The 27,765-nt window shown below is 40.4% G+C and overlaps 2 protein-coding genes across 9 annotated transcripts in view; one reads left to right on the forward strand and one right to left on the reverse strand.

Moving 5' to 3' along the window:
* The window catches only part of faxdc2 (fatty acid hydroxylase domain containing 2), a 34,439-nt gene extending 14,660 nt beyond the window's left edge, over nucleotides 1-19,779 (forward strand). For all 4 annotated transcript variants that reach the window (XM_057820001.1, XM_057820002.1, XM_057820005.1 and 1 more), the window contains 8 exons: nucleotides 3,096-3,127; nucleotides 3,321-3,418; nucleotides 3,547-3,650; nucleotides 6,026-6,147; nucleotides 13,878-14,083; nucleotides 14,175-14,280; nucleotides 14,370-14,536; nucleotides 19,420-19,779. In XM_057820001.1, the coding sequence (XP_057675984.1) occupies nucleotides 3,096-3,127; nucleotides 3,321-3,418; nucleotides 3,547-3,650; nucleotides 6,026-6,147; nucleotides 13,878-14,083; nucleotides 14,175-14,280; nucleotides 14,370-14,536; nucleotides 19,420-19,576 (992 nt within the window). In that variant the 3' untranslated portion in view covers nucleotides 19,577-19,779. The remainder of the gene's footprint in view (nucleotides 1-3,095; nucleotides 3,128-3,320; nucleotides 3,419-3,546; nucleotides 3,651-6,025; nucleotides 6,148-13,877; nucleotides 14,084-14,174; nucleotides 14,281-14,369; nucleotides 14,537-19,419) is intronic.
* The window catches only part of larp1 (La ribonucleoprotein 1, translational regulator), a 76,182-nt gene continuing 53,454 nt past the window's right edge, over nucleotides 5,038-27,765 (reverse strand). For 3 of the 5 annotated variants that reach the window (XM_057819997.1, XM_057819995.1, XM_057819996.1), the window contains exons 15-19: nucleotides 27,440-27,704; nucleotides 27,214-27,358; nucleotides 27,032-27,141; nucleotides 26,825-26,952; nucleotides 5,039-21,941 (exon numbers count right to left, since the gene is read on the reverse strand). In XM_057819997.1, the coding sequence (XP_057675980.1) occupies nucleotides 21,768-21,941; nucleotides 26,825-26,952; nucleotides 27,032-27,141; nucleotides 27,214-27,358; nucleotides 27,440-27,704 (822 nt within the window). In that variant the 3' untranslated portion in view covers nucleotides 5,039-21,767. Of the gene's footprint in view, nucleotides 21,942-26,824; nucleotides 26,953-27,031; nucleotides 27,142-27,213; nucleotides 27,359-27,439; nucleotides 27,705-27,765 lie in introns of all 5 variants that reach the window. The other 2 variants (XM_057819998.1, XM_057819993.1) reach the window with 2 other exon arrangements.

Raw genomic sequence — 27,765 nt, forward strand, 5'->3', positions numbered from 1 at the left:
ATATTAGAGAGGCCTGTAATTGTCATCATGGGTAAACCTTAGCTGTGAGAGACTGTGGGGAAAAAAAAACCTGAAAATCACATTGTTTGATTTTTAAAGAATTTATTTGCAAATCATGGTGGAAAATAAGTATTTGGTCAATACCAAAAGTTCATCTCAATACTTTGTTATGTAGCCTTTGTTTGGCAAGAACGGGGCCAAACGTTTTCTCTAAGTCTTCACAAGCTTTTCACACACTGTTGCTGGTATTTTGGCCCAATCCTCCATGCAGATCTCCCTTGCGCAGTGATGTTTTGGGGCTTTCATTGGGCAACGCGGACTCCCTCCACAGATTTTCTATGGGGTTGAGATCTGGAGACTGGCTAGGCCACTCCAGGACCTTGAAATGCTTCTTACGAAGCCACTCCTTTTTTGGCCTGGCTGTGTGTTTGGGATCATTTTCATGCTGAAAGACCCAGCCACGTCTCATCTTCAATGCCCTTGCTGATGGAAGGAGATTGTCACTCAAAATCTCTCGATACATGGCCCCATTCTTTATTTTCCTTTACACAAATCAGTCGTCCTGGTCCCTTTGCAGAAAAACAGACCCAAAGCATGATGTTTCCACCTCCATGCTTCACAGTGGGTATGGTGTTCTTCGGATACAATTCAGTTTTCTTTCTCCTCCAAACACGAGATCCTGTGTTTCTACCAAAAAGTTCTATTTTGGTTTCATCTCACCATAACACATTCTCCCAGTCCTCTTCTGGATCATCCAAATGCTCTCTAGCGAACCACAGACGGGCCTGGATGCGTACTGGCTTCAGCAGGGGGACACGTCTGGCAGTGCAGGATTTGAGTCCCTGGCGGCGCATTGTGTTACTGATAGTAGCCTTTGTTAATGTGGTGCCAGCTCTCTGTAGGTCATTCACTATGCCCCCCCATGTGGTTCTGGGATTTTTGCTCACCGTTCTTGTTATCATTTTGACGCCGCGGGGTGAGATCTTGCATGGAGCCCCAGATCGAGGGAGATTATCAGTGGTCTTGTATGTCTTCCATTTTTTAATAATTGCTCCCACAGTTGATTTCTTTACACCAAGCATTTTACCTATTGCAGATTCAGTCTTCCCAGCCTGGTGCAGGTCTACAATTTTGTCTCTGGTGTCCTTTGACAGCTCTTTGGTCTTGGCCATAGTGGAGTTTGGAGTGTGACTGACTGAGGTTGTGGACAGGTGTCTTTTATACCTATAAGGAGTTAAAACAGGTGCCATTAATACAGGTAACGAGTGGAGCGTCGTTAGACCTCGTTAGAAGTTAGACCTCTTTGACAGCCAGAAATCTTGCTTGTTTGTAGGTGACCAAATACTTATTTTCCACTCTAATTTGGAAATAAATTCTTTAAAAATCAAACAATGTGATTTTCTGTTTTTTTCCCCCCACATTCTGTCTCTAATGGTTGAGGTTTACCCATGTTGACAATTACAGGCCTCTCTAATCTTTTCAAATAGGAGAACTTGCACAATTGGTGGTTGACTAAATACTTATTTGCCCCACTGTATATATATCGTAGAAACAATTAAAGCAATCCAAACACATTTAGTATATACCAGGTGTGCCAAAATAATTTATACACTCTTTAGCAGTGGCAATAAGATGACCTGATCCAATCACATGATTGGACCTCGGGCCGATTGCACCATTTTTCAGGGGACCGGAATTGGGTGAGAAGGATCGGGTTTTTAATTAAAAAAATATTTTCATGTGTTGCTGCTTCATGCTCGTACAGCGCCACAACCTTTCAGCCTCCCTCCTGCTAAGCAGTGCAGCCAAACAGTCCAGCTTGCGTTTGGAACTTAATGATTGACAGGTTTGTAGCTTTGATCTTGAAAGAGAAGCCTGGTAGCTCTACGAGCAAAGGCAAAGATGTGTCACCACCATCGTTAAACTTGCATAAGCGTGGTGTGGCAAGTCATTGTTTGAGTGAGAGGCTGTTCTCAGCAGCGTGAGTGGATTTGAGTGGACTCACTCAATGAAGCATTTAATAAAGACATTGTTCTACATTATTCTTGTTTAAAAATAATTCACATTATGAAGGCGGCACAGCTTTTTTTCGGTATCGGATCGGGACTCGGTATGAGAAGATTCTCAAAATCAGGTGACTCACGCTGGGATGCAAAAATATGCGATCGGAACATCACTAGTTGGTAACCAATTTGTCTATAGATTTTTTTGTAGATTAAACCAATTGAATCAATATTGGCAGCGACCAGACTAAACTTCGAGGAAAGAAAATTCATTCTCAAATGCTACTGGAAGTATGAAAATGCAGTTCAAGTGTGGATGTGTCAGATTATTAACTGTAAAAGGGTGTATACATATTTTTGGGGACACCGTGTATATATGTGCATAGTTATAGACAGTATATGTGTGGTATATGGGCCCTTACAGACAACCGGCCAAGCAAGGTGTGGGGGAGTGGCAGAGATATGTTAACACTTAAAACAAACACTACTATATTACAGATTTGCGCATCATCTTACCATTCTGTTTGACCCTCGCCTCGCCCAAACATGCCTGTGAGAGGGCCACCCTTGTGTTTGATGTTCCTTATGGAATTGAATTGATGTCAATCTTTATGAAAGCGAATTAATATGTCAATCTGTATTTCCTCCATAAAACACTTGTCATGTTTTGATTCAAACAATATAAACTGTACTGTAATAAAAGAATAAAATGGGAATAAAAGAATATCATCAACTAAGAAATACTGCATGTGCGGTTACCCGTTTTACCCAGTTATATTACATGTCTTTGGTAGATCTGTGGATGTATCTCTGCACAATGTAGGAGAAGGTCTATTTGAATCCTGATGATGTGCAGTGGCTGCCTACTGGTATCTCTGTGTGTTGTGAACATCGAGTTTAATTTTTGCTCTAAGGGTGTGTATTCAAAAACAGGACATTTTAAGTTCCACCCATCAAAATGTATGAGATAAAGTTCCTAGCGTGATGGTCGCATAGAACACATACTATAAAGTCTCAAGGAATTTGTTGTACTTTTAATTCTGTAGGAATGTCCGAATTGGACTATCACTAATTAGTCATTAATGTTTACAGACATGAGGGGAGCGCAGACAAACAGCAGGCAGGTAAGAACATTTTTCACACACCTAGGCTTTTGTTCGTTTTTTGCTTCTCCTGTGGACAGTCAGGTTTGTTGGGTTTCATTGTGAGTCAAGAACATACAGTTCACAATAGAAAAACGTAGTCATCAACTTTTCCAAGCATGTCAAATTCAGGTTTGAAAGAGTCATCAACACTTGTTTTCTCATCTCCCTGCAGGAGATCTCAGGAGGGTTGTGGGATTGTGTGAAGAAAGCAGCAGTTGTCATCGGATCTGGAATCTTGTTCCTGGCTGCGTTTGGGAATTCCTTGACATGGTAAGACCTTTACCCAACACACGCTGCTCTGTCTCTTTTTAACTATTTCAAGGAAACTCAAACTTTTAGCATTAAAGTATATTGTCTTGACAAAAGTATTGGGATTTAATATTTTAAACCTCTACAAGGCATCTTCAGAAGTTTTGGGGAGCTTCAGGAGACTTTTGGCAGAACTTGTGGACCAAACTCTACGTGATGTTCGAGGGCCAGGACCAAGCTTTATTCTATATGGGTAAGCGCCAGCACTTGGATTATCACGTGCATGGAAATGTGGCATCCTTTGATTAGTTATCTATGGATGAGCTGTTGTGTGCAAGAATTATAACACGCTGGGTAGGTAATGTGTTTATAACATTCATAAAGTGATTTTCCCTTGGATGAGTGACATACAGTGGGGCAAATAAGTATTTAGTCAACCACCAATTGTGCAAGTTCTCCTACTTAAAAAGATTAGAGAGGCCTGTAATTGTCAACATGGGTAAACCTCAACCATGAGAGACAGAATGTGGAAAAAAAAACAGAAAATCACATTGTTTGATTTTTAAGGAATTTATTATATATATATATATATATAAGATTTTTGGCTGTCAAAGAGGTCCAACTTCTTCTAATGAGGTCTAACGAGGCTCCACTCGTTACCTGTATTAATGGCACCTGTTTTAACTCATCGGTATAAAAGACCCGTCCACAATCTCAGTCAGTCACACTCCATACTCCACTATGGCCACGACCAAAGAGCTGTCGAAGGACACCAGAGACAAAATTGTAGACCTGCACCAGGCTGAGAAGACTGAATTTGCAATAGGTAAAATGCTTGGTGTAAAGAAATCAACTGTTGGAGCAATTATTAAAAAAAGGAAGACATACAAGACCACTGATAATCTCCCTCGATCTGGGGCTCCATGCAAGATCTCACTCTGTGGCGTCAAAATGATAAGAACGGTGAGTAAAATCCCAGAACCACATGGAGGGACCTAGTGAATGACCTACAGAGAGCTGGGACCACAGTAACAAAGGCTACTATGAGTAACAGAATGCGCCGCCAGGGACTCAAATCCTGCACTGCCAGACGTGTCCCCCCTGCTGAAGCCAGTAATCGTCCAGGTCCGTCTGCGGTTCGCTAGAGAGCATTTGGATGATCCAGAAGAGGACTGGGAGAATGTGTTATGGTCAGATGAAACCAAAATAGAACTTTTTGGTAGAAACACAGGTTCTCGTGTTTGGAGGAGAAAGAATATTGAATTGCATCCGAAGAACACCATACCCACTGTGAAGCATAGGGGTGGAAACATCATGCTTTGGGGCTGTTTTTCTGCAAAGGGACCAGGACGACTGATCTGTGTAAAGGAAAGAATGAATGGGGCCATGTATCAAGAGTTTTTGAGTGGAAATCTCCTTCCATCAGCAAGGGCATTGAAGATGAGACGTGGCTGGGTCTTTCAGCATGACAATGACACCAAACACACAGCCAGGGCAACAAAGGACTGGCTTCAAAAGAAGCATTTCAAGGTCCTGGAGTGGCCTAGCCAGTCTCCAGATCTCAAACCCATAGAAAATCTGTGGAGGGAATAGAAAGTCCGTGTTGCCCAACGACAGCTCTAAAACATCACTGCTCTAGAGGAGATCTGCATGGAGGAATGGGCCAAAATACCAGCAACAGTGTGTAAAAAGCTTGTGAAGCATACAGAAAACGTTTGGCCTCAGTTATTGCCAACAAAGGGTACATAAAAAAGTATTGAGATGAACTTTTGGTATTGACCAAATACTTACAGTATTTTCCACCATGATTTGCAAATAAATTCTTTAAAAATCAAACAATGTGATTTTCTGTTTTTTTTCTCCCACATTCTGTCTTTCATGGTTGAGGTTTACCCATGTTGACAATTACAGGCCTCTCTAATATTTTCAAGTGGGAGAACTTGCACAATTAGTGGTTGACTAAATACTTATTTGCCCAACTGTAATAGATTGAAAATAAATCTGCAGTTTTATATACGAGATATTTTAATTCATTCTTGTATGTAACACAGGGTCAGTGGTGACTCCAGAAATTTTTCATATGGGTGGCCAGATGGGGCAACTTATAATCTTGGGGTGGCATACCAAAACTAAAATACATAATTTCAGGTTTTTATAATGTTGTTGTAGTAAAAACAGGCTAGTAGAAAACTACCACAAAGGTTTAGGCACGCCCACTTGTATACTTTGGTTTATTGTGTTATATTTCATGTTACTAATGATTTAATGTGCATAGAAATGCAGAAGTGACCGTGGACGTGGCCACCCTCTGGTTGCACCATTGTATTGGATACATCACAAAATTTATGCAATTTAAAATCTCAAGCAAGAAGCAGCAACATTGACTAATAAAGCGGCTCAGCAAGCGTGTTGCTAGGCAGAACTGAGAAGCCTAAATCCAGCACCACTCGGTCCATCAGATCACAATGGGACAATTCCACAAGTAATTGGCAATGTCGACAAATAAAATTGATGGTTTGTTGCCAGGCAGAATTCAGAGGATTCAAGTCTAAATGCATGAGTAATTACACCCCATACTACACAGGTAACGCATTGCTTTGTATTAAATATACAATATTTTGACCACAGGCACAATGGTGGTGCCCACGATCGTGTTCTGGGGCTTCAACGCTCTGTTGCTATTGGTGGACACCACAGGGAGGCCGTCCTTCATCACCCGTTACCGCATCCAAGCTGACAAGAACAATCCAGTAGGTTTCCAACATTTTTTTTCTTGAAATGTTACGCAACAGTCCAGCCGTTATCAGCTCGTATCAAGTTTTGGATCAGTTGTAGTCGTTTGCTTGATGCCCGCTTGTAACCTCCTGGTCATTTGATATTAGTTATTGCGTCGGCACAAATTTGACGGATGGACTGCAGATAGAAAACAAAGTTAGTAGTACTGTTGTTCACAAAGTCAGAAAATGCTGGGTGAAACATTAAAAAACAAAAAAAGTTTTAGTAGCGCAAAAATACGAGTCAAATTTAAAATTGAAGGACAATATAAAACACATGGCAAAATGCATACAATTGATGAAATTGTATGTTTTTAAACTATTGTCATATTGTTACACATGCTCAGATATATTTCGTTATCAGTGTGTGCGTGCAAAGTCCTTTTACAGGCTGGTGTTTGACTAAATGCAGTCAGTGCTGCTGCTGTCGGCCATGCCGGCGAGATAACAGCAGACTTCCACGATAGATAGCTGATAACAGTGCAGGAGATTAAGCTACAAGCGTTATCAGAGTATTGATTGCGTTTTATTTATTTTTGCTGTTCATACAGTGCATGTTGATCTCGTGGGAATAAAAACAAGTTGTCATCTCTGAAGCAGACCAATCACGGGAGCGTGTCAAAAGACAGTAGGTGCAGAACCGTAGTGACATCCCCCTTCCTGGAGGGGGTGATGTTCAACTTTAGTATTGACATACAGTAGTCTATTTGCCCCACGAGGAAAAGAAATCCGGAAATTGTAACCTCGTTAGCAATCATTCACCTTCGATTTACTGGTATTCTGGCCCACAGCTGAAATTTTTCGAAGTTGTCCAGATTAAGGATATTACTTGGTTATGAATGTTAAAACAAGGGCAAATAAATCACTCGATAGTCGAGCATTAAAGCGGGAAGAAAGTATGTCGCTAGCGAGTCATTCAATTAGCTTAGCTGTTAAATTCCAGGCCTAAACAATCGATCGTCGATATACAACAGTGTCTTCAAATGTAAACTGTTAAATTCATAATTGGAAAAATATTGTTCCTAAATATCTTTAGAATGTATCGTTTGTATTGTTTTTTTTGTTTTTTGTTTTGTTTTTAAATTTTGTTGTTTAAAGTCTTTCCATCTGGTAAAATGTTGTTTATACTTTTAAGCTAGGTTCATGTGCGGGTCTTAATGCTCGATTCAGTTTTTTTTTTTTTTTTTTTTTTTGGCGTGCCTGTTCAGACTGCCTTTGTCCATTGAGCCCGTACAAGTATCACGCATGTGCAGTAATTCGCAGTCCAAGATGCGCTGAGCAAACGAACCCGCATGCGCAGGAGCATCAGAACAAATGACTACACATGCTGGCTCAACGTCATTCAAGGGTGATCATTTTGATTTCCAAAAAGAGGACACAAATAACAGACATAAATAATCGGCCGCGGCCTATTAGGGGCCAACCCACATGTAAAACATGTTTGCGGAGGGCGGCTGCAGAGGAGGCAATACCTCCAATATGATTTCGCATTTTTGGAGAGCCGAAATTGTCCATTTTTGCTGCATGCTTCCCCCCTCTGCAGGACTGATCATTTCCTCTCAAGGTCCTCGTTGTCTCCAATGCATTGCAAATTGTTTTGTGTTTTAGGGGCGAGGGGAGTGGCCGGTAGGTGCTCACCATTGTCCTGCAAATTGTGCAAACTCACAATGCAGCCAGAGTTTGCAAATTGTAATACGCATTGTGTGTTTTATTTATTTTATTTAGTCAACACCACACACATCCTGTTTTGTCTTTTGAGCCAAGGAACATTTAGAATTTGCCATAAAAAAATTATCATAGCCTGTCATTTTACATAGGGCATAGTTGCAATTTACATAGGGCATAGTTGCATCAGACATACTGTATTTCTAAAGAAAATCCTTCGTGAATGAGAATTTGATTGTAGTCTACACACCAATAATGAAAATTTCCTCTGCAAATATCACATATTCAGAGGACAGATGAATGAAATTACCACCCCAAACAGTTCAATTTCAGTTTTGAAAAACAACACAGAAACAGAAGGTATAAGTTCAAAAAGAATTTTGTTTCACATAAAGATGTGCAGCCTGACTACATAAGAACAAAGCGTTACATATAAAATGGAGAAATGTAGGATACAATTGTCCCATCTAGCAGTTTCCACATTCCCAAGGTGAAGCTTTCCTACAGCTGCCACAGGTAAATTTGCGGCAGTGTATACAACGTTGAGTACTTCTGTTTTCATTGCAGAGTATGCCCACCTGGCACTGAGTCTTTTTGTGCTGAGAGCCTGTCATCTCACGAAGTAGCTGTTTGCGCTCTTTCTCCTGTGTCTTTTCCTGCATGTGCCTGTTTTTGAGCTCCGCTGAAAACTCCAGCATGAATAATCAGCGACTTTCTTTTCATCCTTTGCATGCTGTGTACAAAACATACGCATTTGTGGCAGCCATGTCAAGCAGGTTATAAAACACAGCCACGGGCCATCTTCTTGTTCCTGCACGCACAGAGTAGTTGCGCAATTTCTGTTCCATGATGTCAACACCACATTTGAGATGGTTGTAATCAACGACAGTGTTTGGTTTTTGTTTTCGGGTGTCCACAACTTCCAATTTCTGATTCATAGTGCTCAAAAGACAGATTTTTTTTTTCGTCGCATACACAGTCAGCAAGGCTCTTCCAGATGTAAACACCTGTGTGGAGTGCAACTGGCGCCCCGAGGTTTCCGTTGCAGTTGCTGGTAGTTCCTGACGGTTTTTGTTGATTGTACCAAGCAGAGTTGTATTTTGTTGAAGGAGCCTGTTAGCCAATGACAAGGAGGTGACAAATTTGTCCATAGTAACAGTCCTTCCCTGGTCCATAAATGGTTTCATCAATTTCAGAACAATATTCTCTGACAGCCTCTCTCCCGTTGGACGAGTGGGGTCTTTTCCCAAGTAAGGGAAGGTATTACACATGTATTTAGTGTCCAGATCAGATCTGCTGCAATCCAAAACTTGATTCCAAACTTGTCAGGCTTAGATGCAATGTATCGCAGAAAGGGGCAACGGACCTGTGATTGAAACAACTGCTCATCTACAGTAACATGCTGCACTGGCCTGTAGGATGATATACAGTTCTGAACAAACTTCTGCCAGATGTCTGAAATTGATGCAACCTTGTCATTCTGTATTCGTCGCTTGCGGGTATCCTTGTTGTCAAAGCGAAGGTACCGCTTTTTTTCAAAAAAGCGGTTACGAGACATTATTGGTTTGATGTCTGGGTTGCCAAAGTTATTCGCCCGCATGTGTTGTATGGAACCAATGTAACCCATGGCAGCTCTTCGAAAAATGATTGCAAGGAACGCCATCAGCTCGGAGACGCTCATCTGCCAGCCGGGGATTGTTCTGCGGCCCTCGTGGACTGTGCATTCTCTGATGGTCAGCAACATGCTCACTAGGGGTGTGCCATCTTAGGCACCCCACGATTCGATTCGATTACGATTCAGGGTGCGATTATTAAACGATGATCGCGGTATTGACTAGAGCTGGGAATCTTTGGGCACCTAACGATTCGATTACGATTCAGAGGCTCCAATTCGATTATAAAACGATTATTGATGCACCCCCCTCCCTTTTTTTTTTTTTTTAAATAAAGTTTTGTACATTAGTTCCAAAATTGTTCAAAAATACTCTCAGGCTAAACCAAACTACTATTTCAGTATCAAGTTAACATATAGCAGTAAACAAATATACAAAAATAACATTAAATAAAAAAACTCCAGTCCCCATTCTGTATCAGCAGCTTTAAACTACATTCAATTCATTTAATGTTGTGAATCAACCGTTAAAGTTGTTAAAATTGCTCCCGTTATTCCATAATTTCCCTTTTGTCTACTTTTGACATGTGAAAGTTTTAAAACTATTTTAAAGATAGATTCAAGTCAATATTTTACCGATTTAGGAGTATTTTAGATAAAAAGTTAATTAGGTTTGCTTGGAAGGTTTGCTACAACAGCATTGCAGGGAAGTTTACTGCTTTAAGATGGCGGCCGTTTACTAACGCCCGCATCTAGCTTTTTGCAGATGTGCTGCTACCGAGTCTACAATCTATCTAGTCCTATATAAATGATATTTACTGTAACATTATGTAGCTTAGCTGTACTTGTAGCAGCTTTTCGGCAGCAGTCAGGTATGTTGTTGTGTTTTTTTATCTCGTGGCATGAGTTGAGCTAGAGCCGTGAGTTGAGCGTTGGCATTACCCGAGGGGCCGGTTAATGAGAAGCATAATGTTTAGCTACTCCCGCTCCGTTCCGTCCCGAAGCCCGCGCGGCGCACTGAGTGTGTTGTACTTCCGCTTTACTTGGCATATTTCAATAATCGGAATTTGGATGTTTGTGAATCGTTCTCGAATCTTCCACGGCCGAATCGCAAATAATCTAAGAATCGGAAATTTTGCGCACCTCTAGTATTGACAATGATCGCGGTTATCACAATTATCGATGCATCGTACATTACTACTTAATACAGTAGCCAAACAAATTTATGTCCATTATTTATTTAATATATCCTAATGATTCAACAGGAACGAAGGAAACATGCCCATACAACAAAAAGCTGCCCTTAAGCTGCTTTTTTATTTATCTATTTTTTTACAAGAAAGTGCAAAAACATTAACCATTTTAAAGGGAGTACTTATTTCTCTCAACAATACAATAAAATTTACACAGGTGGAATGCCACATTTTCTGGAAAAAAAAATGTGTCTTTAGAAATGAGACTTCTTTAAACCAATATACTTTGTTTTCACAGAATTCTGTACGATTTCACATGTTTGTAGTGTTACCGCTGTACTTAATCGTGGTTTTACACGTTCTGCATATGAAATAAACGCTTGCGAATTAGCTTAGCGCTCGGGGCTAACTATTAACATCTCAAAAACAACAACAATAAAGGCTGAACAGTACAAGAGGGTTCGTGTACTCACCTCTTTTAGATGCACACGGGTCTTAGCAAAACACTCAGGACATTTTTCAATTGAAATGCCTTAAAACTACTGCTGGACATCTTTAAATGACAAGGAGCAACAAACTATCTCTCTACCCCTCTTGCTCTAAAAAAATAACTTGCGCACAAAAGCGCGACCACCGGGTTGCGCTTCTGCCCCTGCCTCTCTCATACACAAATTCATTTTCCAGTCTTTTAAAAAGACTTTTAAAAAGGAGTAAATCTCGTAACCAGCAGCATCCATCATAACGTGCGTACGCCTGTTCACGGTACCCGGCGGCAGACGGTAGAGATGTCCCGATCGATCGGCATCCCGACGATCGGGTCCGATCACGTCATTTTCAAAGTATCGGAATCAGCAAAAAAATATCGGCCATGCCTTTTAAATAAATCGTTTTCTAATTGTATTTAACGTTACAGACATAATGTTACACTCATCCAGAGTCTTTAGTTTAGGCTAAAGGTATGGTTATCAAATTTATCCCGTTACTTTATTAAATTTATCACGTTAAAATATTTAACGCAATTATCGCATGCGCTGCATGACCCACTCACGCATTGTCGCGCTCAATCTGTAATGGCGCAGTTTTACCTATATAGAGAGATAAAAGGCAGCGTAAAGTGAGTAGAGTGAATTTTGGTAGCTTTTGGAGCCTTTTTTTAATTAGCTAAAGCCTTACAATCCCTCTCCCTACGATTAGAAATATCATGGGAATCAATGTAGGGAAGTAAGGTAGCAACTGATCTTTTTCTTAACAGCTTATGTAATTTCCCAACGCAGAGAAGATATATCAATTTGTAGCACTACGCAGTCATGGTTCCACTTCCCATCATGCATTTGGGTATGGCTGCAGTATCGTTTACTGAAAGCTCAACAAATACACTAGATGACAATATTTAGTCACAATATACAAAGTCACAAGTCTTTCTATCCGTGGATCCCTCTCACAGAAAGAATGTTAATAATGTAAATGCCTTCTTGAGGATTTATTGTCATAATAAACAAATACAGTACTTATGTACTGTATGTTGAATGTATATATTTGTCCGAGTTTTATTCATTTTTTTCTTAATGCATTGCCAAAATGTATATCACCGGGAAAAATTATCGGGAATGATTGGAATTGAATCGGGAGCAAAAAAAAGCAATCGGATCGCGAAATATCGGGATCGGCAGATACTCAAACTAAAATGATCGGGATCGGATCGGGAGCAAAAAAACATGATCGGAACAACCCTAGCAGACGGGTCTTGAATTTCGTTCCGCTACGAGCGGCTGCCAAAAAGTTATGAGGGGAAAAACATCGTTTTTGAACCTTTAAGAATCGTAATCGAATAGTCACGTGTCGAATTGCGATGCATGTAATAATCGATTTTCTGGAACTCCTCTAATGCTCAGACCCAACTAAACAAAGGAAACTTTGAAGGTGTCTTGTGATTTTATGTCTTGCTGATTCTGTTGGCCCTCCAGAACCATTGAAGGCAGTTTGTGGGATTTCAGGAGCATTAAAGTCTCCTATTTTCCGGTGCAACTTAACAGTGCCATCTTTTCTCTTCTCTGTGGATCCAGGCGTTGTACCAACATCACCAACTTTTAGTTTTTTGCTCCGAGGTGGGTTGACATGCACTGTGTATTCCTCATCACGTAGTGAGGCCTCAGTGTTTGAACTGTCCTGCTCAATCACATAATTGACTACTCGTCTCCTGGTGCGCCTTTGGAGGAGAAGATTTACTGGTGCAAAAACACTCACATTCTCCGCTGAATCCGCTGGCGCCATTTTCATTCTGGAACACGATGGTTCCATCATTTCCACCATCAGATTCGCAGTCCGACATACTCTGCAGCATTGCTAAAGCTTGTTCAGCTGTCATCCTTCTTGTGTGTGCCATTCTGACGTCTGAATGAAGTCTATGATTGTGTGGTTTGCTCTCACTCAAAATGAACTTCTGTGTGTAAGGGGGAGGGGAAGGGCTAGTAGGTGCTCAACACGTTGAAAGGGTCCTTAAGAATACAAAGGAAGGCAGTTGGAGATGAAGATGATGCGGGGGATAAGGTCTGGGGGGATTGGGGGGTACAGAGTGCAGACCAAAGTCTGCATTTTAGAAGTTTCAGTGGTAAAGGTTAGTAAACACTGTCAATTATTTTATTTATTTTAAAATGTTCCAATTTGCTAAAGTTTTTGAAAAATATCCTGTTCAATAAAAAGTTGTTTTTTTTTAACCCAGATATCTCAAAGTAACACATTTTAGAGCTGTAATAGCAAAACCGTGATATTTTGGCTTAAAGTTATCATACCCTCAGAATCTCATACCGGCACATGCCTATTGTCAAGCCCGCCTCTTCCTTAAAAGCCGTGTTGAAGCTAAGTGCTAATGCTAGTACACAGCTCCATCGCTACCGTAGTGCCCAGTCTCTCTCGCTCTTTGCTGACGTAATTGCTGCATGAATTCCTATTTGGTAGACTTGACAGTTCAGACCGCAGCCAAATTCTGGAAAAATGTGGCCCAGATCGAATTTTAACCACATATGAAAGTGACCCAGATCAGATTTGAAATGGTCTACTTTTATGCGACTTTTTCCGTTCGGACTGTCAAGTTAATGCCTTACTCAAGTCGCAAAAACACGAAAAAGTCAGATTCATGCATTAAGACCTGCTGTATGAACCTAGCCTCAGTTTTCCATACGAGTCCTGTATTACATTCAAACAAATGCTTTTCCCTAAAAAGTTGCATCTTTGCACAGGTGGACCCAGACAAACTGCGTCAAGCTCTTAAAACTGTGACATTCAACCAGCTGTTCATCTCTGCGCCCATGGTGGTGGTCGCCTACCACCTGACCCGCTGGAGGTCCAACCCATGTGGCCCTGAGCTCCCCACCTTCCACTGGGCCCTCATCGAGCTGGCCATCTTCTCAATCCTGGAAGAAGTTTTGTTTTACTACTCACATAGGTAGGAAACCCCAACTGTTAAGACATAAAAACACAAATGTGACTGCTGGTGCTTAAACATGTGATTTGTTTCCTCTTTTCTTGCGCTCAAGACTTTTCCACCATCCCAGCCTCTACAAGCACTTCCACAAGCAACACCACGAGTGGACCGCCCCCATCGGCCTAGTCGCCACTTATGCTCACCCGCTGGAACATGTGGTAAATGCGCACTTTACTAGCCAGAAGAGAAATGAAACTACAAAAAGACTAGAATCAGATGATTAACATAAGACATTTTACGCCTTTAGTTCTCCAATCTGCTGCCAGTGGTGATCGGTCCCGTGCTGCTGTGCTCGCACGTGTCCAGCACATGCATGTGGTACTGCCTGGCATTGGTCAGCACTACCATCTCCCACTGCGGATACCACCTGCCTTTTCTGCCTTCACCAGAGTTCCATGATTTTCATCATTTAAGGTTAGTCTGTAATGACACCTCCGTGAAATGTCATTCATTTGTGCTGCTATCGTTTTTGAGATATTAACAATGTTTTTATAGGTCAATCTGAGGTCAACCCGCATCCCATTTTGATGAAAAATGGCTAAAAATGGTGTGAATGGTTTGTGCTGTTATCGTTTTTTAGATTAATTTCAAGTGATGACGTCACGCAGCCCTCCATTTATTGCTAAACCCGAAATAGTGCCATTGGTAGAGTACAGGCCAAAAGTTTGGACACACTTCATTCGTGCGTTTTCTTTTCATGACTATTTCATTGTAAATTCTCACTAAAGGTAATAAAACTATGAATGAACACGGGTGGAATTATGTACATAACTTAAAACCTGCAGCGAACAAGAAGAGGTTATGGGGGAACAGAAAAAAACAAAAAAGCAACAACAAGAAATACATTGAACGCCTACACTAACTATTAATATGTTGGTGCTATCGTCAGCTAGATGTATTTCCGGTTGACACCCTGTGGGGGGGCCGGTTGACCAGGGAAAGAAGAGGGAGGGGGGGGACTATAAGCTAAGTGATTGGGAGGGGTAGTGTGTACACAAATCAGCACTGTGATCTGGATCCTAGTAATCGTGTGAATCCCTTGTGAGTGTAAGCCCGTTGGCCACCGATTCTATGCCGCCCCCCCACCTGAGCGCGCCCAATCACAACCAGCCGCACGCGAGCCCAAACAAACACGCGACAGCCAAGCAGACGAGCGGAAATGTTCGAAAAGTTGGCCCCCCCATCAGACGCTAATTTATAGAAAAATGTCATTAGTTTGTGCTGCTAATGTTTTTGAGATATACATTTTTATAGGTCAATTTGAGGTCAACCCGCGTCCCATTTTGATAAAAAATGGCTAAAAATGGTGTCAATGGTTTGTGCTGTTATTGTTTTTGAGATATTAATTTCGAGTGATGATGTCACGCAGCCCTCCATATATTGCTAGACTCGAAATAGTGCCATTAGTACAGTACAGGCCAAAGGTTTGGACACACCTTCTCATTCGTGAGTTTTCTTTTCATGACTATTTACATTGTAAATTCTCACTAAAGGTAATAAAACTATGAATGAACACTTGTGGAATTATGTACTTAACAAAAAACGGCGAAGTACCTAAAAATATGTATAATATTCTAGTATCTTCAAAGTAGCCAGCCTGTGCTCAGATTACTCTTTTGCACACTCTTGCCATTCTCTTGATGAGCTTCAAAAGGGAGTACCTGTACTCAGTAACGCATTACTCAAGTAAATGTAATGGAGTAAATGTAACAGAAAAATGTACTTCAAAGAGTAGTTTTACTAAGCCATACTTTTTACTTGAGTAGATTAGTGAAGAAGCGCTACTCACTCCACTGCTTTGGACTACACTAGTCCTTATATTTTTCCTTTTTACCCTCTATATTAGATTTATTTTGCCAGAAATGCCAACAGTGGCTCAACCAATTTCACAAATGAGACCCCAGCGTGTATTTGGCATAGAGCGCCGCCGTCTACACAACTCGGAAGCGCATATTTTAATCCCTCTCCCTGTTTTTATTTGGCAAAAATTGCCCACAGATAACCGGAGATATAATCGTTTTTGTTTCATTATAAGAAATATGTTTTCTCCACTAAAGGGCACTCATGCTCTTTAGACGAATAATGTTAATTTCTGTAGATTTTTTTTTACCACACCGGAAATCAATGTTTTTTGTTGTATTTCTTTGGCTTAATGTGGTTGTGTAATATGTTATAGTGCAGTATAATAATAACAGTTCATATAGAAAACTTTGTGCTGAGGAAAAAATACCATTGTTTAAAAAATCATATCAAACATCTTAAGCAGTTGCTCATTATTTGAGAATTCTTTTCGGCAAATACTTTTTTTCTTAACGTACCTTTTTATTAGGAGAAAGCCGCGAATAGGAAGGGTTATGGGGGAACAAAAAAAGAGGGATATATAGAAAAAGCACAAACAACAACAAGAAATACATAAATCGCCTACTCTCATATGTTAGAGCAGTGGTTCTTAAACTTGCTAAAGGTACCGAACCCTACAGGTTACACAGGTGATTCACCGAACCCTTCGGAATTTCATTATAGAGTCATTTTTTCATGAATTCAAAACCTAGCAAGCTAACATCTAAAATAATTCCTGTTCAAATATCTTCCAGATTTCTAATTTACTACCAATAATTTTGCCTGTTGCTTTTGATTTTCACATTGGTAAATGAAATTAAACTGATTTCATTTCACACAGTTCCCTTTTTTGTTTTCACGTCTACATTCTCATTTTATTGTCGCATCCTTGCATCACATACTATTTTCATGGTGAAAAATTACGTCTTTTTAAAAAAATTATACTTTAAATAAATTATATTTTTTATTATACTTCCTCATACCAAGTGCTAGTCAACTTTCCACTGTGCAAACCAATTTCTCCTCCCATTAGGTAGAGTGCTAGCATTTGAGAGAAATTGAATACAGTGATCCCTCGGTACTTCGCGCCCTCAATCCATCAGGGATTTTTTTTCAAGGAAAAAAAAAAAATCAGATAAACTGTCCGAACCGATCGCGTCGTCTCATTCTCCCTCCCTGCTTTCTTTGTCAGGCAGTGCATGTGCACTGGAGTTATCAAATTTAACAATGATTGACAGATGTTTGGGTTTGATGGTAAATGGTGTTATACTTATATAGCGCTTTTCCACCTTTCAAGGCGCTCAAAGCGCTTTACACTATTGCCAGAGACACGAACTTCAAAGCGCTGCATGCGTCAATCATCGCTTAACTTGTTAAACAGTTGCTGTGGCAACTTATTGTAAGTGAGAAGCTTGAGCAGATTTGCGTGGACTCACTCAATGACGCATTTAATAAAGCCAAGCATTTTTCTATTACTTTGTTCTTGTTTAGAAATTATTTGGTGGGACAGTAACATGTTTAAAACGTATAATTATTACATTTGAAGTGCTTGAAAACCATTTATTAATATATAAATATATATTTAAAAAATATATACATATATATGTATAAATTAATTTTACTTTGGGAAAATTTTTTTAAAAAACATGTCATATGTGTCTCTTTCCAATGCTAAATTAGAATAAATATATTGAACACACACACACACACAAAAAAGTTGGGCCGGGGAAACGCTACTTCGTGTTTTACTTATCGCGGTGGGTTCTGGTCCCCATTAACCGCGAAAAATAGGTCACTGCCTTTCTTAAACTTCACTTAACCCCTGAGGCTTCCTCACCGAACCCCTAGGGTTCGATCGGACCCCAGTTAAGAACCCTGTGTTAGAGCTATCGTTAGCTAATTGTATTTTCACCATGTCGGGGGCCTGATTATCAAGGAGACGGGGGGGGGCTGGGAGATAAGTGATTGGAAGGGGTGAAGTGTACCTAAATCATCCATGTGGTCTAGAACACAGTATGTGTGTGAAGCGCTTGCGAGTTTGAGTATGTTGGCATCCTATTCTATGCTATCTCTTCGTTAATCTTGACACCGAGGTTTCCTACTTGAGTGTGTCTAATTTCACCTAGTCATGCGTGAGTCCCAACTAACATGTGTTCGTCCCGCAGGCGAATAGAGATGCTGCGTGGGTGACACTTTAGGGCCCCGGCCCTTTCTTCCAAATACTTTGTTACAACTTGAGTACATTTTTCGGATGACTACTTTTACTTCAGTAATACTCAGAGCTGGGTAGAGTAGCCAAAAATTTTTCTCGAGTAGCATTACTTCAAAATAATATTATTTTGGCAAAAGTAGCCATTCAAAAAATGTACACAAGTAGAAGTAAAAAAGTATCCGGTGAAACGAATGCCCAAGTACTGAGTAACAGCTTAATTTTGATTATTTTTCTTTTAAAAATTGTATTTTTTTCTCTCAGCATAAACTTCTGTATATGAACATGTTTTTCTATTGATACTGTACAATAACTTTACATAACCACATTAGGCCAAAGGGGAAAAAAAAAAACCCATTGAATTCCCTCGAGATAAAAAAAAATGACAGAAATGAAGCATTATTCGTCTACAGAACATGAGTGCCCTCTAGTGGAGACAATAGTTCCTAGTTTGAGTAGTGATTAGTTCCAAATAAAAACTGGGAGGTTTAAATACACACTTTCGAGTAATGTTAAGGGCAGCGCTCCATGTCAAATACTTCATTTTTTACGGTGCTTTAAAGACGCCGCGTGGTTGAACAGGCTGCCGTGATCATAGAACGGCAAGCTTGTGTCAGATTGGTGAAATGGATTCATGTGATTATTGTTGCGACGTCTCATTGGTGAAATTGGTAGAGCTACTCTTTGCATCTCGGGCAGAAAAATAATATGTAGAATAGAGGAAAAAATTTAACGACTCTGGTGTAGCCCAAAGTAGCGGAGTAAGAGTTAAATGCGAGTGACTTCAATCGCAGCACCTCTGTCGTGGCTGATGAATCGTACCTCTCTCGAACTCTCTCAATCACAGTCCCAACACCTAACGCAAATGTAGCATAAAGGAATGGCACCCTTTCGGGTCCATTTCGCAGTAAATGAGGGGGTTGCGAGCCACGTCATCACTCGAAATTTCTCGATATCTATAAAACAATAGTCTGGTCCATTTTGCAAAAAATTGAGGGCTAAGTGACCTCATCATTTGAAATTAATATCTCAAAAACGATAGTAGCACAAACGTTTGACACCGTTTTAATCAAAACAGGGGGCAGGTTGACCTCAGATTGACCTATAACAGAATTGTTAATGTAAAAAAAAAATACTAGCACAAACCTAGCATTGACGAATGACAATTTTTCAATAAATTTGCATCTGATCGTGGGCCAACTTCACAGAAGTAGTAAAGAAAGTAGAATTTAATTTTGGTTTGTTCTAGGTTCAACCAATGTTTTGGCGTGTTCGGCGTGCTAGACCGCCTCCACGGCACCGATGCAAAATTCCGAGAGACCAAGCAATACGAGCGGCACACCTTGCTAACCGGATTCACCCCGCTCACCGAGAGCATCCCCGACACTCCAAAAAAGGACCGCTGACCGACCATCGGGCCACTTCAAGCCGTTTTAACTATTTTAAAAAAAAAAACCTCTTCATCAGACATTTTTGGAACCTGATTATTTTGCACTATGATTGTTTTTACTGACTGATATCTCAATGTGTAAATGTAATATGCAATGTTTGTGTTTGTAATACCAAATCTCCAAATAAAATATTTTGTCACTAAATATTGGGAAAAGATGACTCGGAAGGCAAAGTTTTAGGGTTTTTTTGTCCGTTTTGTGTGTTTTTTTTTTCTTTATTAAAGGAAAAAGCATAATTACTACAAATTACAAATAACACTAATAATAGCGAATCACATCAGCCTACAAAGCAGATAGTGAATATTAAATGTTATAATACAAGATCTCATTCAAGTAGTTTACATTTTTCCGTTTTATATTTTTTTTTCTTGCTTTTTTTGTTTTCCTCATGACAAGCCTAAAGATATTTTCGAGCGATGCAGTGAACAATTTCAATGCTTCATATACAGTTTGTGTGTTTTTTTTGTTATATTTCTTATGGCTTTATGACATATTTGTACTTTTTCAGTCTGAAGACATCATAACCAGCCATAGTCCGCACAGGCGTCTGTGTTTTTTTTTTTTTCTATTTGCATCCTGGGCACCAGTCCGCCATTTTGTGGCCAGCTCACGTCGAGTTTGTAGCGCCCCCTGGAGTGTGAGGGGCTGGACAACTCACGCAAGGCCTCAAAAATCCTCCAAATGTCCTGCCGGGTGGAGGAGTAACACATTTGCGGCAGACCTCAATCTTCTTTCATCTTTTTTTACCTCTCATTTGCCATCAAGCCTGCGGAAAACACTGATGCAGCAATGTGAGCCCTCTAAACTGATCCGTCTCCCTGAAGAACAAAAAAAGTCCAGCTCCGCTCGCACTGGAAGATGAAATCAGCGACGTCCACAAAGAACACAAAAGGAAATTCAATGCATTCGTCCTGGAAAACGTGTGATAAGGGCAAAAAAAAGAAGGACTGATTTGTTTTAAGACTCTTAGTGCGTTTCCAAATACAAATCTAATTGTGGCTCCGATTAGAACTGGGGTGGGAATTGATCAAATTTCAACATGAAACAACATACGCTTGAGCTTTTGTTGGTTCCCTTTTGTCACTTTAAATACACGTTCCTGATGTCAAAAAGGAAAAGGAACAGGAGAAAAAAAATGATCCTGCCTGCGTCACACTAACGATACTGCAAAAAATAATTCCAATAGCGTTTAGCGTTAAGTACGAACACGTAAGGCCCAAAACATCCGGCGAAAAGGTCTCTTCATCGGTTGAGTTCACATTTACATATCGACTGGAGGACGTCCACGAGGAGCGCCTGAGACATGGAGCTGCATGTGTGTGTATGGAGGGAAGGAACCCCCCCCCAAAAAATTATCTCCACCCAGAGCACCTGACACTTCCTGCCTCTTCAAGTAATCCGGATTATTGATTCTTCCAGTCCTTGACGGATGGATGAAGATGACGGATGGGACACAGGAAAACAACGTCGGGGGCGCCAAAACACGAACAAAGCCACACGACAACAGCCAAGGTGGGGATCACGGGATTCGTAACAGGACCTCAATGGAACTTGGAAGACGCTTCAAGCGGTTTGGCAAGACGTGCTCGGAAAAACCATTCAAAATAAGGCAACTCGCAACCAAGTCTGTTTCTCCTCCGTCTCCTTTTTTTTAAGCATTTGGGGTGTTTTTCTTCTCTTCCTCATCCCCCCAAAATTCAGAAAGTCAAATTATTATATTTTTTTATATTGGAAGGCGCTTTGGTCCGCTCGGTTGTCAGTGGGGCCGTCGTCACCACGCGTGCTTGTCAGAAAATTGCCTCTGGATGCCATCAACAGCACCAAAATTAAAAAAAAAAAAAAAAAAAAAAAAAAAAAAAAAAGACTAAGAGAGAAGTAGATGTTAAAATCGCTTAAAAAAAAATCCACCAGGTGGACTGGCAATAATCTGCAAAGAAAAAAATGTGTTTGACACCTCATTGCTTGCTTGCCACGTTAAGAAAAAAAATCCCAAACTTAAAACATCAAGCACATGATCATTTTTTCCTTATTCCTCAACAAGAAAAAAAAGAAAAAAGATAGTGATGCGTCAAAGGAGAGCTGATGGGGCAGAGCCAGAACCGGCGGCGTGCGACTCGAAATCCGTGTGTGGGTCCCGCTGGTGTTTTTACTTGAGCGTCTTGGCGTCGGGTTTGGCGTCATCCTTGGCCGTGGCGCCGCACACGGGGCTGGAGGCAGAGCTGTTCTGGCTTTGGGGTCGACTGGAAGGATGGGAGGGGTGTCGACGGCGGCCATCCCCGCTGGACGAGTGTCTCCGGCGGCCACCTTCCTCCATCGGCGGCTGCAGAAACACCCACATTTTACAAAGACTGGACATTAAAGGGATCCACGGATAAAAGGACTTGTAGCTCTAAATAGAAAAACGTTATGAGTTAAAATAATTTGATATTACGACCCCTCTTGATGTTTTCATTTTTATACAATTTTCAAAATTAGTTTAACTAGTAGGTCACCAAAATGGGTATAAATTATTTTTCAAACAGATCATCTGACAGGCACCTGAGAGACGGTCATTTGCACCTGAGGACAGATGAGGCTAGATGGATATACGTTTTTTTAAACCTAAGCTTTCAAAAGCAACAAAAACTACTGAGCGAGAACCAAGGATTGAAGATGTTAACCAAGAAATGCCGGAAAGCACCGCCAAAATGGTGAGCGGAGTTTAAGTTTGAGACGTTAATTGTACAACAGAGCCACCACCGGGCGTATCATATTCAATGGACGACGATCTTGGCATTATTATAATTGTTCCCAGCTGGAATATTCAGTCAAAAAGGATGCGGCGTCTACTTCTCCAGTCTCCACTAGGGAAGACAGAAAAACGTGCGAGCTCACACAAACACGCACACACAAACCTGTGATGCCTGTGTGTACGAGCATGGGCTAAGCTACTATCTAAGAATACATCTTGTAAGTTAATTTTATTTCTAACACTGCGTCTCGGGGTCATCAACATTGCCCCCCATGCCACAAAAGTCAAAACTCCGCCTATGGTGACATCACTGGGTTACGTTGCCAGGCTTCCAGAGAATGACTCTACCGACATAAACATGTCATCTGTTCAACTATTTCAATTTGAACCTGAGAGGAACATTAATGACCATGACAACACTGTCGATATTTCAAAAAATGAGCAACTAAAGCAAAATGAACAGGACAGACGGGATGAGAAATACAAGAGTAGGGGGTGAAAAACCGGATTTCTCCCAAAATGCGCTACACCGACGAATTTACCACCCAAAGTACTACCGTGCGCTTCCAGCTTGTTTTGTTTAGTTGCAAACAGACGGAACATACTACAAATGACTTAAAAAATACTTAAACGTAGTAATATCAAATAAGGGTGGTTTAAATATGCTCTGTGACTAATGTGGTCCACAGATCAACAATCTGCTTTAAAGCTACCACAAGACAACATTATGCTTAAAAGTATGAGAGGGGAACATATGCAAAAAGTATTTTGAGGCAATGAAAAGGTAACAAAAGACTCAATAAAAAAACAAATAGTGAGTACTCGCCGCTCTAAACCAATGAGCGCATATGTCGGACGTCTAGCCACGAAGAAGGAATTGCAGTAACCCGGTAGTAAGTGTGTCATGCCTCCAGTCAAGCATGGTGGTGAGAATGTCATGGTCTGGGGCTGCATGAGTGCTGCAGGTGTTGGAGAGTTACATTCCATTGAGGGAAACATGAACTCCATGTACTGTGAAATACTACAGCAGAGTATGATCCCCTCCCTCCAGAAACTGGGTAGTGTTCCAGCATGACATGAACTAATTAGTTTGAATAATTGAGCACTTGGATTGGGGACATTTAATGCGTTGCAGAATAAATTTTAGTAGACGCAAAACAAAAGCTTGCCGAGATTGCACTTTCACAAAAGCATTAAATGTGAATTCAAAATAAAATGTCTGTTTCTTTAAACTGTGCAGAATTGCATTTGAATTAAACAAATTACAATACCTTAGCCTCAAAAGGTATATTTCTTTTTTTAATGAGGTTCTAAGTACAACAAAAGAACAATTAGCTAACTTGAATAGCAAAAGTCCGCTAGCTTAAATGCTATAAAATGTTAACTTTTTTTTTTTTTTTTTTTTTTTTTTAAACAATGTTCTTAACACATCGTTCAAACACATATTCCCACAAAAATGGCTATATAAACCTGGATCATAACAGGTTACATGGCTTATTAAAAGAATGAAACTACAGCAGCAATTTTCATTAGTTTACTTTTAATACAGTATAACTGATTAGGCCCACTTAAAATGAAAAAGACCAACATCTCGTTCATGAGAGTTGTACTCATTTGTATCTTATAAGTAGGAGTCCTGCTTTAACTGTAGGAGCCTCCTGCTTTGGCCTGGTTAAGGTCCAATTGTGGCATGGGTGAGTTAATAAATAAAACATAATGAACAACCACAATGTATCACCCTATATCACCCCCACATTAAAACTGTTCAGACAATAATGACACTCAAGATTAATATTCTCTTTGAGCAGCTACACTGCAAAAACACACCTCCTTAAACCGAGTTAAATTCCCTTGTTTTCAGTGTGAATCTACAAAAAAAAAAGTGAAATTATCTGCCAGTACTTCAAGTAAATTTTTACTCCAATTTCTTGAAATATAGCTAGCGGAAAATTAGCTTAAATTACATATTTTAAGCAATAAACTATTACCGGTATATTTAATCTTCAAAAGCTTTGAAAGGTCGGAAACGTTCTTAATTCAAGAATAGATATTGTTCAAAACATTATTTGAAAGCATCCCAGATAGCAGACCGACGTTGAATAAACATTGATTTTCCATCAAAATCATCAGTATGGTGGACATTGAAATTTTCGACAATAAACAATCTTGAATCAACATTGCAAATACCGATGACACCTGACACTAACGTTGAAACGATATTGCTCTACGGTGTGTCAGGTAATGGTTGGGTTAACATTGTTTTATAGTTCATAAAATAATATTGACAAGTAGTTGATTTTTGATTGACCGGGAAATATGATTGAAAAGTCATCGACTTATCGATGAGCGGGAGTTATGGTCAATAAATAGTTGTGTTCGTGGTTGAGCGGGAAGACAGCGTATCACCTCAAACGAACTTCAATGGAAACGCCTCATTTAAGGATAGCCATATTTAAAGGTAAGCCGTTTGCTATTCTTCACTGCCTTTAACAGCAATGATGTCCTACGGTACAATGAACCGCTTTTGTCATCAAAGTTGTATATAAAATGGTTTGCCTGACACAACGTGACAAAGTTGCCGACATTGTAAGAAACGGTGCATTTGATATGATAGGCATACAAGCGAAGACCTACATCCAGCCTAAGATGTTAGATATGTAGAACTTAGTTAAGGCAAATGTAATTGTTTTTCCAAATAAAGCGCTAAAATCACTGGATATGACAAAATTGAGCCTTGTCTAAATTAATTTAATGAACACAGAGACAGTTTGGTCATTTTTCCATCGTAGCTAGCTAAATTGCTAGCTCCGTTCCCATATGTAGTCCTAATTTGGTTTGGGATTGGCTGAGAAACTCACTTCACCACAAAAAAACTATGTTAAACTAACCCATCACACCTGCTTGAATTCCTTAATATGAATTAACTGTGAATGCATTTCTGTTTGTAATTTTCAGATTCACTGAAGAGGTAGATAGGGATGACCGTGTTATAATATGGATTTGCTGTTGTTGTGCAGACGTGGATACATTATGTCTCATAGCGCATTGGTGGCAAAGTTCGCAGCAAAGCTTGTCAGACTGAGGAGGAGGCTTCAGTTTGAAATAACTATTGAGAGTTAATGAAGTTTTCTTTTGTTGTGATTCAATTAAAACTAATTTGGAAATCTAGCCATTTTTAAATTTTATTATTTATTCATTGTTAAATTATTATTATTATTTTTTTAATCGTTCCATATTTTATTAGTCAGCCTAGCTGTTTCTTCTGTCTGTAAATAAAGCAGGATCTCTAAATATGGGCATATTTGAAAGCATTAATAGCATCATGGTTGAAAATGATGGAAAACATACCATTGATTCAGCTTTGTTCCAATATTATCAATAATCAAAATCACGTTTAGGCTTTGTAAGGTTTTCAACGTTGGAACATTATTAATCGAGGGTGCAAAAGTGATGAAAAATCAACATCGGGTGTCAACGTTGATTCAACCATATAAGATTGACAGCGGTATGTTGATTCAACATCATTTCAACGTCTGTCTGCTATCTGGAATGTTCCTAGACAACTGTCACTCATTGAGTTACGTTGCAAAATGGTACAGACAACAATTTTGTTGTTCTGATAAATTAACTAGATTAGTTCTAAAATTAGATATTAATACTGTAGCTATTGCAAAGATTGACAGCGGAATGTTGCTTCAGTAAATCAGCAGAGGAATCAAACTCACGTTTCTCCACCAATGGGAGCGTCGCGTTGCCGTATCAAAAGCACCAATGGGAGCGTCGCGTTGTCGTCTCAAAAGGACCAATGGGAGCGTCGCGCTGACATATCACTGCGGCGCTAAGAGACAGTAGTCCTATTGGCGCTACAATACGTTTCTGTTGAATTTTATTTCTCCGCGCGTCATAGATTGTCTTGTGCACTGAGTGTGTGCTAGCAGTGCGCGACTGCACACACCCGCAGCTGAGAGGTAACTTTGATTACGAATGCATTAAAAAAAACATTAGCTCAAACAAAACCTTACCATGTTGGTCTCAACAGGAAGCAGCTGGATTCAGCCATGTTAAATAAGTTGCATCATATCCACTTTTGTCACTAGAGGGCAGTGTATCCACCCAAATCAATAAAACTAAATGCAAACACTTTCAAAACAAACCACTACAATGCTACTGTAATTAAACGAATACTCGAAGCAGCAAAATTTGGTTTGAGGCTTTTTTTTCCTAATCGAATTAGTCAAGTTAATCGAATAATCCTTGCAGTACTAGACCTAAGTATACTAGACCTAAGTATACATTTAGGCTGAAATGTTTCGGAAAATGGACAAAGCAAAATATCTGCTACCAACTTGTCTGATAAATTTTTTTTAACAAAAACTAAAATAACATCGCACACTACTACTACTACCAACAAATTCCAAATTCAAATTTCTCAATTAGTTGAATAATCAATTAGAGGAGCCACAATGACTTACGTCGATTCTGAAGTCTTCGAGACGCTTGAACTTGCTGAGACACTCCTGCAGCTTGGGGTCTATCTCCAAGGCTTTGGCTTTAGAATATTTGAGGAAGGCCCAAAACTTCTCCAGTCCGTACAGCTGACCTGTAAACCCGAAGGTCCGCGTCAGCTCGTGTTCACCGAGCGACACCTCCGCAAAACCTCGGCGGTCTTATTTCCTCACCAGCCTCATAGTCTTTCATGGTCTCCTCCTGGAAGTCTTTGAAGATATCCGGCCGAAACTTCTTCTCCAAACCGTAGCTATAGTACCTAAACAGGCACTCCAAACCGTACCTGGAAAATCAACATTCATTAACCTTGTTTTATCCATTAGATACAAAAAAAAAAAAAAAGTCACTTTCTGACCTGTATCCTTCTTTGCCGTCTTCTACCACCAGCTGCCGAAACTCCTCGTACATCTTCCTGTTGAAGTGATCTCGCAGGAAAAAGGACCAGAAGCGGAACAGCGTGTTCATCTCCTGGGACTGCCCGATTCCTAGCCGCTTACGCTCTACGATTGTTCACGGTGAGATTTAGTCAACAGCGTCGATTACAGTCACTTGAGAGCGAATGTGACTGATGTCAGGTTTACCATTTAGGCAGCGCCGGCGGTACTTGTGGTAGACGTGTTGCGTGAAGCCGTTCTCCTTGAGCAGCTCATGGGAAGGATGCTGGAACTTAGGGAGGGACTGGGGTGTGCAGCCCACATTACCCAAAGCGGGCGTGCCCTCGGACGGGCTGGCGTTGGAGCTGACAGAGGCGGTTCTGGAACGGTGCTCTCTAGAATCCATCACCCAACCGACATGACACTCCATGGGCGGGTTGGAGCTGTGCCGGGTCTTCCGCTTCCTCGGAGTCTAGAACGAGTGCGACGTGACCGCCACGTACAAAAACGAAGGCTGCTGAGCGCGAGCCGCC

This window comes from Corythoichthys intestinalis, chromosome 18, assembly GCF_030265065.1.
Source record: "Corythoichthys intestinalis isolate RoL2023-P3 chromosome 18, ASM3026506v1, whole genome shotgun sequence".
Lineage (NCBI taxonomy): Eukaryota > Metazoa > Chordata > Actinopteri > Syngnathiformes > Syngnathidae > Corythoichthys > Corythoichthys intestinalis.